Here is a 19712-nt window from a genome sequence, read left to right as displayed (position 1 = left end):
CTAGTAGAGCCTGTGTGTTTGCAATCCTCCATGAATTAGCAGCCTGTGAGGCCACTCTTTTGCCTGAGGCTTCCAATATTTTAGACTCCTTGTCAGGAGGTGGAGCATCTCCTGTTGTTTGTGAGTTAGCTCTTTTGCGAGCGTTTGCTACTACTAGTAAGTCTAAAAGCAACTGTCACTTAATGTAAGCAGGGTCTATTTCTTCTCAATCCTGGGATTGAGTACACATGCTCTGGCTGGGTCTTTGAATATATCTGGCGCGTGTTTTAGTACCCCTTTCAGCATAGGAAGTGTCCTGACATTTTTCTCAGAGGTAGGAAAAGTGTCAAATAGAAAATCCTCTTCTACTGAGTCAGTGTGCATGTCGACCTTGTGGTATTTTGCTGCCCTGTCTAGCAGTTGGTTAAACACAATGGTGTCGTCGGTAGATGACAGCTTTGTAGGGTATGGGGATGTGTCAGGGATGGGTTGTGTGTCATATGGATCGTTCTGATCCTCCCATGTGTCATCCTGTGCATGTGGATCCTCTGATTAGTTAAAATCATCCTGAGGATCTTCCCCCATGTTATCCTCATCATTGTAGTCTGAATGTGTAGGAGAGTAGGGCACAAAGGGCATGTTAGGATAGAAAGGAGGAGGAGTAAAAGGCCTAGAGGGAGACGTCCCGCAGTCCTTTTTTTTCAGAGGAACAGGGGAAGGAGTGTCCGTGTCCAATGGTCTCTTTTTGCGGTAATAAACTGTAACTTTGCCAGTTTCCGGGTTTATGTACAGTTTAGATTGTTCTTCTGATTCTGGATCGGGATGGAAGAGTTCTTCCTCCACTGTCTGTGGCTTTGGCGCCGATGTTTTTGGCTTATTGACTTGTTTGTGACCTTTTGGCTCGAGGGCGTTTGGTTGTGGAGTCTTTTTCAGCTCCACTGTTGCTTTGGGGTCGGTAACCTTTTTTGGTTCAACGTCCTTTGATGGTTTAGCAGTCTTTTTCGGTTCGGCGACTTTGTTTGGGTCGACGACCTGTTTCGGATCGACCAGAGCTTTTGGTTCGATACGTTTTTTTATGCTCGACAGCTTTTTTAGGCTCAATGTTTTTGGTCGAATCGATGACTTTTTTCGATTCGACGAGCTTTGTGGTGTGAACTTGTTTTTGTTGATCAACACTCGTTTTTGTTGATCAACACTCGTTTTAGGATGGACGGCCTTCTTTGGGTCGGGTGTTCTTTTTGGATCGGCGACCCGCTTTGGTTTGAGGCTCTTCTTCGGCTCGATAGCTTTTGAGTCAATAACCTTTTTAGGTTGGGCGACCTTCTTTGGTTCGACCAGCTTCTTCGGCTCGACGACCTTTGGCTCAACGACCTTCTTCGGTTCGACAACCTTTGGCTCTACGGCCTTCTTCGGTTTGACGCCCTTCGGTTCGACAACCCTCTTGGGTTCGACAACCTTCTTGGGGAGAATGTTACTTGGTCCTGGGCTATCAGAAGGCTTTGTTTTGGGCTTCGGAGCCAAGCCGGAAGGCGGGACTTCTGAAGGAGCTTGTCGATCTCGGCTAAGGCCTTTAGGCGATGCTTCGACCGGAGCCTTCGGTTTCGGGATAAGCGGTGTTGGGGGCTGTGTACTCACGTTTTGTCCTGCAGGATCTTTTCATCGGAGTCCGACTGGTCCTTAACTGTGACGATCTCTAGATCTGAGTCCGCCGCTTCTGGAAGGTCGTGTTCATCATCGAAGATGTTCTCCGGTTCCGGTTGCTGCATCTCTTGCCTAGCGGCCCGTCAAATCCGGATGGTCTTCTTCGAACGGAATTGGGCACACAGTGGGCAATTTTTTGCGTTGTGCTCCGGTGAGGGGCACTTGTTGCATACTGTATGTTTGTCAGTATGCGGGAATTTGGAGTGGCATTGTGGGCACTTTTTGAACGGGCTCCTTTCCATCGACAGCAGGCCCACGTGGCGTCGAAAGGCCCAACGGCCCGCGTCGACGACCGGATCAAGATGGAAAGTTTGGTTGAGTCAAGAAGTACCGAGAGAGAACCATACAGTTGAAGTCGAAGGCCTTTTGGCCTTTTAAAGAAGTTTCGGTTCCGAAGTTGGAGTAGAGGAATAAAATCCGAACCCAATGGCGGAAAAAAACAATCTGAGGATGGAGAAGATGCCCATGCGCACTGTAGTCCAGGGGAGGAGTCACCTATCTCGTGATACTTTGAAAACTCTTCCAGGACAACAAGGTGCAATCATCCGGACCCAACACTAGGCGGCGATCTATGCACAAGATATTAATTCAGCAGCCCACATGCCTCGAACAGTAGGTTTCCCGCTTTAATTCACATAGATATTTTAGACACGACTACAGCCCGAATAACCGGATGGTATTACACCACATTTGTCAGAAAGAGCCCTATTTGTTATTTGGGGTAAATCTGTTCAGTAGTTTTTAAGATATTAATAGGAAAATAAAGGTGGATATCTAGAGGCACTAACCCTTCGCAAATCCATCACGAAGCTTCATGAAATCATGAGCCAACAGCAATGCCATGATTGACGGGCCACAACCTGTGTAAAAAGTTTTGGCTGCTGTTTTATATAAAGGGACACAATCCCGGGTGCTGAAAATAAATGCTGGAAGTAATAGAAGGGTGAGGGTAAAGGTACCCTGACCCCATGGGCGTAATATAGGGGTCTCTGAGAGACCCCCTAATGTGTACAAAATGCCTCAATATGATTTCCTTTCCAAGTGCGGCTATTCGCAAATCCATCGTAATGCTCAATGCAGTTTCCCCGCGTACTGTTGTGGCAAATTCGTGAATTTTGCCCACAAAAAATGTACGTTCACATACTCACTCAAATACTAATGGACCCACTCACCCTCATACAGACCCATTCAGACAGTCATGCACCCCTTCACAGACCCACTGTGAGACTCAAGCACCCGCGTACAGACCCACTCTGACACTCATGCACCAATTCACACACCCAGACACATATGTACCCACTCACAGACCCACTCAGAGACTCATGCACATTCTCAAAGGCCCACTCAGGCACACACCTAATCACAGACCCATGAAGGTACTTACACACCCACTCACAGACCCAATGAGAGACTTACACACCCACTCACAGACCAGCTGAGACACTCATGCATCCACTCACAGACCCAATCACTCATGCACCCTCTCACAGACCTACTCAGACACTCACAGACCGACTCAGAGACTTGTGCACCCATTCAAAGACTCCCTCAGACACTCACACACCAATTTAAACACCTACACAGGCCATTCAGAGACTGATGCACATGCTTACAGACCCACTTGTGCACCCACTCACAGACCCATGCAGGCACTTACACACCCACTCACAGATCAAGCCAACAACTCATACTTTCAGTGACAGACCCAAACAGACACTCATGCACCCACTCACAGACACACTCAGACACTCATGCACCAATTTATAATGCACAGTCACATGCCCACCCCCAGACCCACGTACACACTGTGCACCCACTCACAGGTCCACTAACATGCTGATGCACATGCTCACAGACCCAATCAGACACTTATGAACCCACTCACAGACCCTCATGCACCCACTCACAGACCCTCATGCACCCAGTCACAGACCCATGCAGGCACTTACACACCCACTCACAGAACAACTCAGAGACTCATGCATCCACTTACAGACCCACTCGGACTCATGCACCCACTTACAGACCCACTCAGACTCAAGCACCCACTCACAGGTCCACTAACATGCTGATGCACATGCTCACAGACCCAATCAGACACTCATGAACCCACTCACAGACCCTCATGCACCCAGTCACAGACCCATGCAGGCACTTACACACCCACTCACAGAACAACTCAGAGACTCATGCATCCACTTACAGACCCACTCGGACTCATGCACCCACTTACAGACCCACTCAGACTCAAGCACCCACTCACAGACCCACTCAGACACTCATGATCCAATTTACACACCCACTTAGTCACATGCCAACTCACAGACCCACTCAGACACTTTTGCACCCACTCACAGACCCATACACACCCACTCACACCCACTCACAGATCAAGTCAGATACTGATGCTCCCAGTGCCAGACCCATACAGACATCCACTTGCCGACCCACTCAGAGACTAATGCACACACTCACAGATCCACTCACACACCCACTCACAGACCCACACAGCCACTCACACATTCACTTACAGACCCACTCAGACACTCACACATCCACTTACAGACCCACTTAAATAGTTATGCACCCAGTCACACACTTACTCAGACACTAAGATACCCTCTCAGGCTGTTGCACCCACTCACATACCCACTGAGATACTCATGCAGCCACTCACAGGCTTACATACCCACTCAGTGCCACTCAGACACTCATGCAACCACTCGCAAACCCAATCAAACACTCACAGACCCCTCAGACATATCCACTGACAGAGCCATTCAAGCACTAACGCAATGTTTCAAAGAACCTATCAGAGACTCGCACACACTAACACACACTCACTCATGGACCCACTCACTGACCTATATAGCCACTCACATCCCTACTCCCTAAGGCTACAGGTAGAGAATAACAATTTTAAAAGTCTTAGAAATTCACTAAAAAATACCAAATGTTTCAGGAACATTATAGTTAGGAAGTAACATTAAAAAAATAGAACTTTACTGAAAAGAACAAAAGTTAGAGAGATGTTTTAGTTAGAAAATAGAATTTAAAAAAACAGAAATTCATTGAAAAAAGGAAAGGTTACAGGGATGTTATAGTTACGTTCAAAATTAACTCATAAAAAACCATAGAAATTCAGCAGTTATAGTTACAAATAACTATAACTTATGGCACTGCCTATGACCTCAATATTACATCACTCATGGTTAGTGACATCACTGGTGAGATTTCAGATGAAATCACTGAGGACATCTCTGGTGACATCATCCAGTGAGAGTGTTACAAAAACATTTCTAAGAGTTAAAGATGTATACTAATGCACTGCTTAAGTTAAATTACTATTCATTCTGTACTACTACCGAAAGATAGTAGTTCTAACATATGTCATCTGAGTGGCTGCATGAGCATCTGAATCTGTGTGCAAGTGCCTGTATAGGTGGCTGTGTGAGTGCCTGTATTGATGAGTGAGTAAGTGGGTATGTGAGTGCCTATATGAGTGGCTGTCTGGGTGGGTGTGTGAGTGGCTGAATCGGTGACTGAGTGGCTCTAAGGGTGGAGTGAGTAGGTGTGTGGGTGGCTATATAGGTGGGTGAGTAGGTATATGACTGGCTTTATGGGTGAGCATTTCTCTTCCTTCCCCAAAAAAAGATTTACCTACAAGATAGGAGATTATTTTAACTCACTCACCATTGTCGTTATCCAGACAGTCTCTCTCCTGGTGGAGGTTATGCAGCCACTTGGAGAATGGGACATTCAAGTGACAGACCCAATGGTGCTGTTATCTGCCAAACCACACTAAGTGGTGGTTACATACACCACAGACTGTGATTATGTGGTTGAGAGTCTCAAAGAAATTATCCTTGAGACTCTGATTTTGAGACTTGTGATTTTTCCCCCATTCATGAATGTTTTGCCTAATCATGAAAAATGTAGGTTTTCGTAAGTCGTTACACTTATCATATACGTTATATTACATGCATATGAGAAGTGCATTATACATGTAACCAGTATTTTAGTTTTAATTTAACATTTATTTTGAAGTAGCATGTGCACCTGCACTCATATAACTGAAGGGCACTCTGAGGCTTGGTTTAACTTGACCATAGTATGCCTGAAATCCGACATGTATTTGAAAGGAGTAATATTTATTAGAGATAGAATGGCCTGAGAAGAAAATGTTGGCAGTAGGTGTGGAGAAGCTAATGAACTGAAGCTGCAACAAATAAGGTGTTCAATGGCGTGGGAGTGTCTAGATTTTGTGTGATGGGAGAAAACGCCAATGTTGCTAAAGTAACAAAAGATTGACCACCTTTGATCCAAGGAAAGGTAGCATGACAATACTTGCTTCTTTAAGCAGCTGTTAGAACTGGCTATTTCTGGTTGGCTAAGGCTGACGCCAAAGCTAGACAGAAACCACCATTCTAGTCAGGGCAAGGGAGTCACACGCCACAATAACCCCTGCTCACCCCCTTGGTAGCTTGGCACGAGCAGACAGGCCTATCCCGGAGGCAATGTGTAAAGCATTTGCGCCAGCACACAACCGCAACAACATCCTAGGCACACCACAAAAGGAACTCCACACAAGGTTATATAAAAATAACTTCTGTATTGTCAAAACACATCAGATAGAATCACACATGTACATTGTGCCAACTGGCACGGGCAATATTCACAAGGGATTATTTACACAGGACAGGGCAACGTGGGCACCTGTCAGAATCAGCACTTAGTAGAAAATAGAATATAGGATATAAAATCACTGTAGCACAAATTAGCAAATATAAATCTCAACCAGTAACTACTGGTAACAGGTAAGTACCACCTACGCAACCCTAAACACCTTAGGAGCATGTCACACAGGGAACCAGGACCTCACTAGGACCACCTGTACTTGAAAGAACAACCACCTAAGTTAAGTATCACAATACAATTAGGGGTATAAGCAAGAACACATTACACATGATGCATCACAACATTCAGAGGTGTAGGGAAGGAAAACACATGATGCATAAAACATACATTCAGCGGTGTAAGAACAAGGCACATGATGCATAATAACACATTCAGAGGTATCGGAGAAAACACATGATGCCTAAAACATTCAGAGGTGTAAGGAAGAAAAAACTCATGATGCATAAACCAACACATTCAGAGGTGAAAAATCAAGGAAGACACATGATGCATACAAACATTCGGAGGTGCCAGAACATAACTCAATAGCGCACAAACACAGGATGCATAAAAACACATTCAGATGTGAAATAAAACCACACAATTGCGCAAAACTTACATAAGCCACCACTTGTGGCAGTCCCTAGGCCATCTGGCCTCTCTAGGGCTAGGACGCCCTGTGTCCCAATGTCAGGGTCCTTAACGGTGCAGCTGCCCACTAATTGCTGGGCAGCTGGGAAACAATAATGATGAGGCCACGTGGGAGCCACACGGGCTCTGAACAAAAGAACTTGCCCTCGAGCCTCTCAGGGCTCGCAGTTACACAAGATGCGGGTGTGGAGCCTCGTGGGCTCGAAAAGGAATGCCCTGAGCCTCTCGGGCTCTCAATAACATAGAACTGCCCCCTCGAGCCTCTTGGGACTCGTTAACCAATATGGCCGGTGGCGGGAGTCCCTCTCGGGGGACTCGAAATGCTAATGGCGCCTGGAGCCTCTCTGGGCTCCTCGCTACACCTTCCGGGTTTGAGCCTTGCAGGCTCTGCAGGGCAAATGCCCCCGGGCAGCGTAGGAGCCCCGCTCGGGGGCTCGAACACAAGCTATGCCCCTGAAGCACGCTGGGCTTCCCAACAACAACGAGCACGAGATCGCGCTACTGGGGGTGGGGGGCGGACACCGACAATGTGTCCCGGCGCCCCTCCCGTCTGCCACACTCACCAGGTCTGGCGGCGGCTGGGGACGGAGTGCTCCCGCTCCTCGGGATTCTCGTGGGAGCGTCTCCTGTCTGGGTGCGGGGCTCCTCTCGGTCACGGGAGCCCCACAGCGGCCACCGCCATCTCCTTCGCCGGTCTCCTCAGCGCTGGCCCATCGCAGCGCGGCCTTCCAGGGCGAGCCTCCCACGGCCCGCCAACCACAGCGCGGCCTTCCAGGGCAAGCCTCCCGCGGCCCGCCAATCACAGCGCGGCATCTCCAGCGGCCATTATCTCAAACAGCTCGGGCCGCGGCGGTGAAACGAAGGGGGCAGAATGAGGGGTGAGCACCCTCGCCAGATAAAATAAATAAATTAACGGGGTGGCACCCGTAAATTACTTAAATAAACGGGAAATAAAAGCGCTACCAAGCGCTAGAGACAGCAACCAAAGCGCTCCCAGGCGCTAGAAGCAGAGTAGAGCGCTATTAAGCGCTGGGGGCCAAAATAAAGCGCTCCCAGGCGCTAGAGAAGCAAAAGAAGGTCTCTGTCTCAAATAAAGCACTCCCCCAGTGCTACAAGCAAGGTCCAGCAGCAAGGGGAAGCAAAGGGGACCCAGCAAAAGGTCTCCAGAGTCCAAGATATGTCCATCAGGTATACAGGGCAAATCAAAGTCCCCCTATCAGCTCAGGCAAGGCAGAGGGGTCCCCCAGAAGTCCTCCAGGCATCCAGGGGCTGGGCAGGGCCCAGGGAGGCAAGCCTTTCCCCTGAGCCCAAGCAGCAGCACGCCCCTGGCAGGATTCAAGTCAGAAACAAGAACATTTTGTAAGGGGACACAGACCCTTTTTATACAGAGAAATCCTTTGTCTAGCAGGGTGCAGGCAGTGTGAGAACCAGCTAGAACTGGTTATAGGGAATTCCTTTCACTGGCCAGGCTAGGGACATCAGACGCACCCAAGGGGTTGGAGCCAGCATTGTGTGGGGAAAACCCAGCCTCATTCAGGACCCTCAAACCAGACGGTCAATCCACAAGCAGGCCCAGGCTCACTCCTCCCCTCACATCAGCATGCTAAACACTCCATTCACCACCGGGGCAGACCCTCCCAGACTCTTGGAGCCAGGCTCACCAGCCAGCCTCAGCCAATCACACGCCAGACACAAATATGCCAACTTCTAGAAGTGGCACTTCTACACTAGACACAATCATGCCGCATATATCATTACGCAGCATTCAATCTCACGAGTTCGCACATACCAAACTCGACCCTGCACTCCCCACACATCAGGAACTACCATGGGCATACATATTCCCCATTCATTCCTATGGGAGGGCAGGTCACTCTTACTACACACACAGAGAGCTCACGCACTTTACACTGTACCACAGTGAAAAAGTGCACAGAGGCATAACATCACCAATACCAGGTTACAGAAACAGGCTAGGAAAAAGCAAAAAGTCTCGGGGTGAACCTGCCAAAAAGGGCCGGGCCCAACAGCAACATTCTACTAAAATACTTGCAATGCTGATACCTTCCTGCATTCTTAAATACCCCACTTTCCAAACCTTAATGACCCATCTATAGGTAGTTTCTAATTTAGGTTAAACTACTTTTGAATTATTCATGTTTAGGTAGGAGGAATGGAGAGGAGTATCAAATTGTATTCTTTTAATCTTGCATTATTCGGACTGCCATTTTTTCATTGGACTTCTACTTTCAAGCCCGAATCTATGTCAGCACCTTAATAAACTTGTTGTTGTTTCATGTGCATAATACTTTTCTGTTTTGCTTACTTGGTGGTTTGATACTTGTTTTATAAGTTCACCTTAACTTAGATGACTGAATCCTAGTCCTTATTGGGTGACCAAATGGGTTACACTGTTATAACTGTGATTTGTTGAATGCTAAATCCCTTCATCCCTCAGTAAACCACAAAGGTCTATTGAATGCAAATTGTAACCCAGTGCCATCAATGGTTTACATAAACATTATTTGATGGGCGAACTGCTGGCCCTCAGCAATATAAAGATATAACATTGGCTAAAAGCAAAAAGGCCCACATTGCTATAGCTGACCCTAGCACTAAAGGGGCCCAGTTTATGTGTGGATATGCTATTTGTGAAAGTGCAGACGCCATTACTCACATTGGAGTTAGCCATTGGCCGAAGTGAGCTGACCCCTGCCCCTTTATGTATGCTGTAGTAGGTGGAAGTAAAATGTGCATGATACAACAACCAATGGATGAAGAAAACTGTCTGACAACCATTATATTATGTGCATAATTTTAGTTAAATCAGGTCTTGTATAATGCTAGACCTAAATAATGGAAGTCACTTGTTAAGTCAGTTGCCAGGAGGAATCCTTCTCTTTTACCCACTTGCTGATCAATACCTCACCTGATTTTGGAAGCCTGATATCCTGCGCAGTCCTTCAGTATTAACACAGCATGTGCCAACTGTTTAGCATCATTATGTCATACTATACATACGGGCCAGCTGCCATCTTAAGAATGTCTTCTGGGCTTTAGAAGGAAATCATTTTAAACATACAGCAATCTATTCTTTAGGCTTTTTCTGGCCTTAAATCCACCCTCCAAGGGTCTTCAGTGAAGGATAGTGTGGAAGGCTGTATGTGAGGGCTTTGTCTAGGACTACTTGCGGGAGCCTCTGCATAAGCCAAGGCTCACGTTACCCGCCTTTCAGATGCGCTCTAAATCCACTTCTTCCCCTGCTGCAGCGTCTAGATCACAGGCCTCTGCAAGCGTTGAGAGCCCGGGCCATGAACAGCCCTTCTTCTGCAAGCAGTCCTGGTGGTGGCCAAAGGTCTGGCGTTAAGCTCTGCTCATCGTCACTCTTGCGGGGACTGACTGAGGGAGGGTGCAAGGGGGAATACATTTCTATAACTCCTGTTGGGCACAAGCACCAATGTAGGTGGGCAGCTTGTGGCTCTCTTTAATTTCTGTCAGGCAGATGGCTGCTAATTAATGTTCCTGCATGGACAGCTATTAAAACACTGGTCACCTGGGGGAATAACAAGACCGCGGAGAAGAAACAAGAGATTTGAATGTTCACCATTTGCCACTGTCTCACTTTAACCTCTTCAATGCCAGATGACAGGGTGTGCGATGCTGGGAAAAGCATGGTACTTTTAACTGTATGGTGAATCCTTTTTAAAAAAAAAATATATATAAAAACAGTTTGGGGGATGTGTTGCTAGATACTCGTTTGGCATTTTCTATAGGTTCAGTTTATATGTCAAGGTGTGTTTGTTATGCAGTTCTCCTTTAGTATGTGATCATCTGTAAAGCATCGATGATGCAGGGAGAAAAGAATGAGCAACCAGGGCTGTGATGATGCCTTCAGCATTACATATAGCCTCTAGAAAGCGACACCAGCACGCACCGTATGGCTAGTCTAGGTACGGCCGAGACTGGTGTGAATTGGAGTCTGACTTCTGGCCACGGTGGGGGGAGGGGGCGGGGGCAGGAGGGGGTGTCTTTCGTAGGGGATAGAAAAAGAGATAAAGGGCCAGAATAAAAGTGGCAAGAGCTCTGTACTCTAAATCAGGTGTAGTGTTGTAAGAATTGAGGCTGTTCACAACTACCCTCTTTGAAGTCTCTAACATCCAGGAGTCAATGGTTTGCATAAAAAGAAGAAGTTTCATCAGAAAACATAGATGACTTCCCAGCACAGGGCCTCAGAAAATTTCAGCAAGACTGAAGTGTGACATCTTCCCAAACTTCTAATTTTCCTCTAATTCGCTGTTTTAAAAGATATACTTTGGAAGGCTGCACACATGACGTTCTCTCCTTCAGAGTGTGTAGGGTCTGTATTGCTCCACTGCACTCTCACACAACAAACAGAAGGACCCACTTTTACGGTGGATTTCTTATACATGTCCTTCTTAAAAGATCAAAAACACCTCCTGAATGTTAGGTGATTCAATTCCATTTTGAACAATACTGGAAGAATCCTTCCACCTAACTTACCTATCCTAAAACTAGGCGTTAAATGCATCAGTATTGTAGCGCTGTGCCGTGCCAATATGTAACGTGGTAGGTCCTTTTGAACGTTGACTGGCACTAACCCTCAAACCACCTTTTAACAAAAGTGAAGATCTTAAACTGAACTGCCTTGTCACCGACACCTACTTTAGTTCGGTGTATCTCCCCTCCATTTCAGAGGAGATAGGCTGTTGCTTTTTCAATCTGACAATAGTACTGACAGTCAAGTTCTGAATTTGGTGAAACCTTGCGATAGAGTAGGAGGGAAACCAGCCTTTAAAGAATTGGCATAGCCAGACCTTGACTGGGTATTGTGGATGGTCATTTCTGGTGTTCACATGCTCTGATTCTTTTCTCTTTAGAGATAACACTGTGATATAACAATACCTAGAGATTGCTTACGTCAAGGCTCGTGGTTGGTGCTGGCCCCGGAATGTCCGATTAATTGAATGGTAGAAGAGGCAGAATGAAAGTTCTCACTGTCAGTCCATCTATTTTTGATCCCTTTCGGGTCAGCATGTCCTGTAAAAATTGTACAGCCTCAAGGACGAGGCCTCCCATCTCCGGATGAACCCTCAGCCATATGTGCTACATGTATCTGAAAATCCATATGGTGGCATCTGATGCAATAGCCACCAGTTCTAACAAGGAAACATTAAACAGAGGAGGAAATGAAAGCCAAATCCTTGAAGTCACCACAAATTTAAGCTACGACTGGTAAGGGAATGAGGCCAACCCCTGTGGGACACCTTGCTGTAGGACCTGGGAGGGAAGGCAGCCGGCACAAGTGGGACATCGTGAAGCATGACGTGAGTGGCGATTATTATGGGGTGCCCCCAGCTTGAGGTCCCACCTGAGAGTAGATGAGGCTGACTCTTGTGTTACAAGCCTAGCTTAAGGTATGACATGAGAGGGGATGATGCCGACTCTTGCAGGAGGACTTGAGGTACGACCTGAGCAGAGATGAAGTTGACCGCTGTGGGATCCCATGAAGTATGACTGGAGAGGGTATAAGGGATGCCCCAGCTTAATCTATGACTTGACAAAGGCTAAGTTTGATCATTGTAGGACACCCCTAGCTTCAGGTATGACCTACGAGGGGATGAGGCCGACCCTAGGGTGATACCTTAAGGTATGACCTGGAAGGGGACAGTTCTGATCCTTGTGAGACATCCGTAGCTTAAGATATGACCTGGTAGGGGATGAGGCCGACCCTTTCGGGGGATACCGTAAGCCTTACGGTACCCCCCCCCCCCCCCCCCACGTACCTTACGGCGTAAGGTACAACCCTAGAGAGAAGGAAGCCAACTCTTGTGGGATACATTAATGAATGACCTGACAGCGGATATGGCTGATCCTTGTGAGACATCCTTAGCTTAAGGTATGACTTGAGAGGGAATAAGGCTGACCCGTGCAAAATGCCTTAAGGTAAGACCTGAGAAGGGATGATGCTGACACTTTGGGAACCTCGCATAATACTATTACACTATGATACAGCTGTTAAAAAAGGGCCCAGTTTCACCAGACCACAATTTAGGATCACATGCACTTTTTTAAACTTCTTCTGAGGTGCTATCCTAAGAGATGATGATTTGCTGAGTCAGAAGTGACTTATGGGTCCAGAATTAATTATGAAGAATGCTACCTTTCATCTCATACCCATAAACAAAGGTCTTGTAGGGCTGCACATTCCAGTTTACATTGTTGTTTAGAAACTACAAATAATATGTACACATGTGTTCACAATTACAGTTAACCTGGTAGGTTTTACCAGTACCACAGTGATAAAAGGTGGGTTATCTGGTTGCACCAAGTGTCCTATCCTCAGTTCATGCTTACAAGTTTAGTCCCAGAAAAGTAAAGATACTGCAGTTAAACGCGGTTGTGATAATTGTAATGGCTGTAATTGGTGGTTTACTGGCCATGTTCCTAAAAAGGGACAGAGGAAACAAAGTATGGTACCCAGGATGAGATACAGGTGACCTTTGGACGTCTAGACCTACCTTTTCTGAGAAGTATACATAAATTTGACAGCTGTGTAGGCAGCTGATCTCTTAAGGATATCTTAAGTTAGTTTACCTCACTTGGGGCCCGATGTAGGAGCCCTAATACCGGTCGGAAACGGCCGAATTCGGCCGTTTCCGACCGGTATTACAGTTTTCTTATGTAGGGGGGTACATAAGTACAGAATCGGTAATTTTACCGATTCTGTACATTTACCGATTCGGTAAAATACCGAATCGGTAAATGTACAAAATCGGTGAATAGAGATGTAGGTGGCACTCTTCAGAGTGCCACAGGCCTTCAGGAGTCGGTATTTTACCACCCAATCCAATTGGGTGGTAAAATACCGAATCCAGGTGTGCATGCACATCTGTGCATGCACACCTGTGCCATGTGACACACAGACATGCCTGTCTGTGTGCCACATGGCACACAAGACTGTAATTGGGGTGCTAGAGGGTGTCAAAGTGACACCCCCTGCACCCTTGCAAGAATAGGTAATTACCGAATCGGTAAATACCGATTCGGTATTCCACATTGATTCCTATGGGCTTCAAGGCCCATAGGAATCAATGGGGGATACCGATTCGGTATTTACAGAATCGGTAAATACCGAATCTTACAGATTCGGTATTTACCGATTCAGAATTACCTACATTTCCCCCCCCTCTAATTTACCACTTCTTAAATACCGAATCGGTATGATTCGGTATTTTAGAAGTGGTAAATTAGATTTACCTACATCAGGCCCTTAATGTGTTGCTGTTTGCTGTACACACCTCTATAACAAAAGTGTATGACTTTCATAATATCTCTTATTTAGCATCCTTTTTGCCTCTTGTTCCATCAATGAGCCCACTTTTTATGTAATTATGTTTGTATTGCATAGGTGGAGGTTTACCTTCTATTTTCAAATGTTGTGCCTTGTTCCGCCATGAAAAATTGAAAAACTGCAGACATACATGCAGTTTATTTGCGAAGAATTTACCTCTGTGGTCATTAAAGCTGGTAATGTGAAGTAGTTGTTCACAAAGCGCCTTCAACCACTCACGTTGACAGATTGGGAACAGAGCTTCAATCAAGACACAATAAAGATAGGGAACAGCAGGCTAATGGTGAAGAAAGATTCTACTTCCAAGCTCTTACCGAGTTTGGTGATTCCGACTTCCTGTAGATCTTCCCAAGTGATGTCAGTGATGAAGTCGATGCTCTCATACCCGTTTTCCACCAGGACCTTGTAGTACTGCCCGAGGCCGATCATGGAAAGCCAGAGAGACAGATTTGCCTAGAGAGAGAATGGTGCATTGGAGGTGGGTGATTAAGACCACTGAGATTAGGAAACTGAATTATATGTAATAAAAATAAAATGGAAGTTCTTCCACCCCACACATGCTTTCGCTTAGCTGCCCTAGGTGAGCCAGCTTGCAACCCTCTTGAGTCTGCGATGATACAGATGTAGTCACGGTCAAGTAAAACCTTCTCTTGGGTTTAGCAATCCCTTATTCTCATTGGCCAGCTTCCCTCATCAACATATACCTACAGCAATGACAAGGATATTAGGAAATTGATTGATTCGCTTGAAATAACCACTATATGATGATTTGAATGTCCTTCACGTCTTACTGTCTCTTGTGTATTGTAATTTGTAATTTTTGCGATTCATTATCACATCATTGTATTTTTATATGCTTCTAGAAATAATTCTTTTGAATAAAATCGCATTTTTATCAACTCATGGAGTTGTTCATCAATGTGCTTGTAATTGTTCCTTGAGGCCCATACTTTGGGTTTATGTGAGATCCTTGAACCAGTGTATGGCTGTAAAAGATTGGAGTGGGAATGAATGACATGTGGTAAATCCCAAGCAGTTCAGAGTTTCTTTTTATCTTGTACTTTCTGTACTCTGCCTCTTGGTTAGTGTGGTCACTCCTTTTTTTATATATATATATATATATATATATATATATATATATATATATATATATATATATATATATTATTTTGAAAGAGAAAACATATTAATGCAACTTAATGGATTCAATACATATATTTAAATATACTTTGATGTGTCAGGAAGTTTCCAGAAACCCATAGATGTATCAACAATAAATATAAGAAAGGTGCTGAATGCCCATTTTACAGAATCACAAATAGTTTATTTCTATGTATTGCTCTTTAGCTATGTCGACAATATTATATGGATGGAAAAGAATATGTGTATGTTATTGCTAAGGGAAGGCTTGAATGTCTGTGGAAGGTGCTGGGTTGAGGGGCATAGAAAACAAAAAAATTCAGAGAACTGCAAGCTTTGCCCATTATTCCCCATCAATCATATACTCAAAAGGGAAAAATACGACAATTGTTCAATTCTGCTCGGGCTGATAACATGTTTGCTCAGGGAGGCCCTTGGGGTCATGATAAGTGAAACAGATACCTTCCCAATGGAACATGTGATGTAGCCTAGAGGGTAAAAGGCTGTGTAAACCATGATAGGACCTCATTGTTACATGAACACAACCCTTCCAAGTTGTCATGCATCCCCCAGTGGACCACATCTCAGCTGCTAAATATTGCCTCTTTCTGAGCAAGATCAAAGTCTCTTCCACGTGACCGGACGTCATAAGATAGACCAAAATGTCTTCATTAATGAACGCCTTGCCCACAGGCCTCCAACCTTACCCTTTTTTGTGATATATTCCCAAAAAAGGCAGGTAGCCTTAGCTGCCACTATGGGTCACCATAAACCCAGAAAGGGCCCGCCACCGATCAGAACTATGCACATGCGTCTTGCCACAATTAACGCCAAGGCTGAGTGTGATGTGTCTACGAAAGCATTTGTTGAGTGAGCTTTGGAATGTACAATCAGATTTGATCTCACAGCAGTGGTCAAACCCCTTGTGACTACTTTGTGGTCATAAGGAACCCAGATGAGGAGAGAGTTATTTAGCATGTGACATGAACACATGGTTGACATTCCTTCTTAAGTTAAGCCTCGGATGGCATGCCTGGCTTCCACACAGCACTGAGGTCCTTACCGGCTTGTACTCGGGCAGCCACTCGGGGATGTTCAGGCTGTTGATCTCAGCGGTGATCTTTTTTCGGTGGCCTGGCTTTGTCACTCCAATTGCGGTGAGATCCTGGTAGCAAGGGGGTAAAGCACAATGAAAAGCTTACACCTTGTCTTAAATCCTACCTCATTTGTAGATCATACTAACTCATCAATGGAAACCTTTGAACTTTTCTTCTTGAAAATATTAGACTTGTCACTTTTACTTAACATCTCCTGCATTCCAGTAAAGGTAGGAGTAGATGGCAGGGGGTTGCTAATACCTGCTGCCTTGACAGCACTGATCGCCACTTTGTAGACCTACCACAATATACAGCGATGCCCGCACTATGTGACAGTGTGTTCTTTGCTGGAATCTGAAAGCTCATTTTCATTCTTGGGTTCAACCAATACCATGATCCGTAAAGCAAGTAAAGCTGGCATCCAGTGTGGCCGTGATCACCCAGTGCATCACTGTATGTCTTGGACAAGGACTAGAACTACCTGAAGTAAGTGTACATAGAGATAAGGCATTCTGTATCACAAACATGTTCCTCCAAAAGGAAAACCTATGAAATGGACCATACAAAAATGTCTAAATATTTAGTGTAGCAGAGGGCAGGGACAGAGATGCACACTTCGTGATTATTTATCCTAACTGGTGGATTCTACTTTAATATTCAACCTACCACTAGATTAATGCAGGAGAACAGAAGTAGCAGAAGGAGGTGCATCTACTTTACTATTCACCCTAACACCAGAGTAATGTGGGAGAGTGGAAGGAGGGCTTGAGGTGTCAACTACTGTACTATTCACCCTACCACTAGAGTAATGTGGGAGAGCAAAAGGAGTGGATGGGCTTGGGCATCTACTTTATTATTCACCCTAACACCACAGAAATGTGGGAGAGTCGAAGGAGCCAATGGAGGTGGCATCTACTTTACTATTCGCCCTACCACTAGAGTAATTTGGGGGAGCGGATGGAGGTGGCATCTACTTTACTGTTTACCATAAAAGCAGAGTATTGCGGGAGAGGAGAAGATGGAGGTGGCAGCTATTTTACTACTTACCCTACCACTAGAGAAATGTGGGAGAGCGGAAGGAGCCGTTGGAGGTGGCATCTACTTAACTATTGACCCTACCACTAGAGTAACGTGGAAGAGCAGAAGGAGCGGATGGAGGTGTCAACTACTCCTAGCACCAGAGTAATGTGGAAGAGTAGAAGGAAAAGATGAAGGTGGCATCTATTTTTCTACTCACCCTACCACTAGAGAAATGTGGTGAGAGCAGAAGGAGAAGATGGAGGTGGCTCCTATTTTACTACTCACTCAAACACTAGGGCAGGGGTCTCCATCCTTTTTAGGTCTTGACTACGGCATTGCTTTTGCAATGCTTGTTTGTCGAGATTATAGTAAGGCTTTCAAAAGTCTACCCAAACTGCGGATTTGGTACAGTTCATGTGAGCCAGGCACGTGCACATAGTCAGCCGCATCCCACACCATTTGTCTGAGCCTCGGCATCCGACTTCAAAGGAAGCCGCTCCCCCACCCCCCTCCGCGCAATGCCAGAGCTTGTTTTGCTGAGCAGCGCTGCCTCACTAAAGTGTCTTAAGCCGCTGCCACGCAATGCCGAGAGCTTGTTCCTGTTAGTATTTTCAGTGCTGCTTCATTCGCCTCCTCTTCACACTCGAGTCTTGCCGCCGCCTTCACTCTTCGCCTCGCACTCCATGCTTGCTACCTACCCTCTCTTCTCCACCCTCTCCATGCCTCCGCCCCGCAACCCCTGTTCTCAAAAACCTCCTCTGCCACTCTTCCTCAGCCTTCATCTTTCTCCTACCCTCTCTCTCCCTCATAAGTCTATTTACCCGCCTCTCTCACTCCGTCCCCTCCTGTGCTGCCACCACACTGCCGTTGCCCCCCACCCCCTCCCGCATGGACCTTCCTACCTCCCAGGGGGTTCCCCGTCCTCCCTGCGGTGCTCCCCCATCACATGAGCCGTCGGTGAATTGTGTGTAACGCAGTGCCTTCCGCAGGGGGCGCTGGGAGCTGCATTGACTGATGCCTGCTGCAGCCGCAGGGCACACCTCGCTGCACACAGCCAAGCGCTGGGCTGAGTTCCCACTTCCAGGCCAGTGGAGGGCTCACTCTCTGCTCTCTCACACTACCTATCATTCCCTCCAGCACTTTGTGCGCTGCGTGTCTCTCCTCTCTCCCAATTCCATAATTTATGGCTGAGATGCTCCCATTACAATACAAATGCACTGCCCACACCTGTGCCACTAACTCTTCTCCGTAGTGAGTTACCGCATATTCCACGTTTACTACATCAGTGGAAAGTTCAAATTCCAGTTTATTACCACAGCAGCATGAACATCAGATAAGAAAATGATTGTGTTTTGCCTCTTACAACTATTTTACACATGGAATCAGCTCTACCGCTAAATCATAAGGTCCCTTCAGTCTGATTTTATCTCTCGGCATACATTTAACCCCTTACATCCTCGTTTTAGTTACTTTTTTTAACAGATATAAGGGAAATAGGCCTTATGTGCTCATTTGTGGAATGTAAAATGCTATTTAACCGTTTATGAGGATGAGGCTTAATTAGTAAAATAATAACTGCCAGAGCCCTGACCAGGAAATCACTGCAGCTTGTTTTTAAATAGCTCTCCACAGCAATGCTTTCTGCCCACATGCCGTGCTGTCCTGGCTGAAGAACTTCCGGCAGCAGGCTCGCGAGAAGAGCAGGACCGGGTCTGTTTACTCATTATTTTTATCAAAATAGTCCTTCATGGCCCAAGCTGACCCTAGCGCTCTCTTCATTCATTTTTGATGGGGCTTGCAGCTGGTCTCCACCTCAACGTAATATCCTATTATTCAGGATAAAGCTCTTCATTCTCTCATTAAACTGCAACACAAAGAGGGTGATCAAAGAGGCTGAGCTTTAAAGGGGGAATGTGTTGTGTGATGTTACATATTTACACTGCGCTCAACGCAACATACACTCCACATACCACTCAGTGCCACATAATTACCCGCCACATAATTACTCTATCTATCACCCTCACTTTATCTATCGCCCTCACTTTCTCTATCTATCTATTGCCCACACTCTATCC

At 46.0% G+C, this 19712-nt stretch overlaps 1 protein-coding gene across 2 annotated transcripts in view; it reads right to left on the bottom strand.

Annotated features, from left to right (window-relative positions):
- CASKIN1 (CASK interacting protein 1) overlaps nucleotides 1-19712 on the bottom strand; it is a 662583-nt gene that overhangs the window by 31028 nt on the left and 611843 nt on the right. For both annotated transcript variants that reach the window (XM_086940483.1, XM_086940482.1), the window contains exons 17-18: nucleotides 16584-16685; nucleotides 14695-14833 (exon numbers count right to left, since the gene is read on the bottom strand). In XM_086940483.1, the coding sequence (XP_086796609.1) occupies nucleotides 14695-14833; nucleotides 16584-16685 (241 nt within the window). The remainder of the gene's footprint in view (nucleotides 1-14694; nucleotides 14834-16583; nucleotides 16686-19712) is intronic.

This window comes from Lissotriton vulgaris, chromosome 10, assembly GCF_964263255.1.
Source record: "Lissotriton vulgaris chromosome 10, aLisVul1.2, whole genome shotgun sequence".
Taxonomy (NCBI): Eukaryota; Metazoa; Chordata; class Amphibia; order Caudata; family Salamandridae; genus Lissotriton; species Lissotriton vulgaris.
This window is presented reverse-complemented; position numbering and strand designations above follow the sequence as displayed.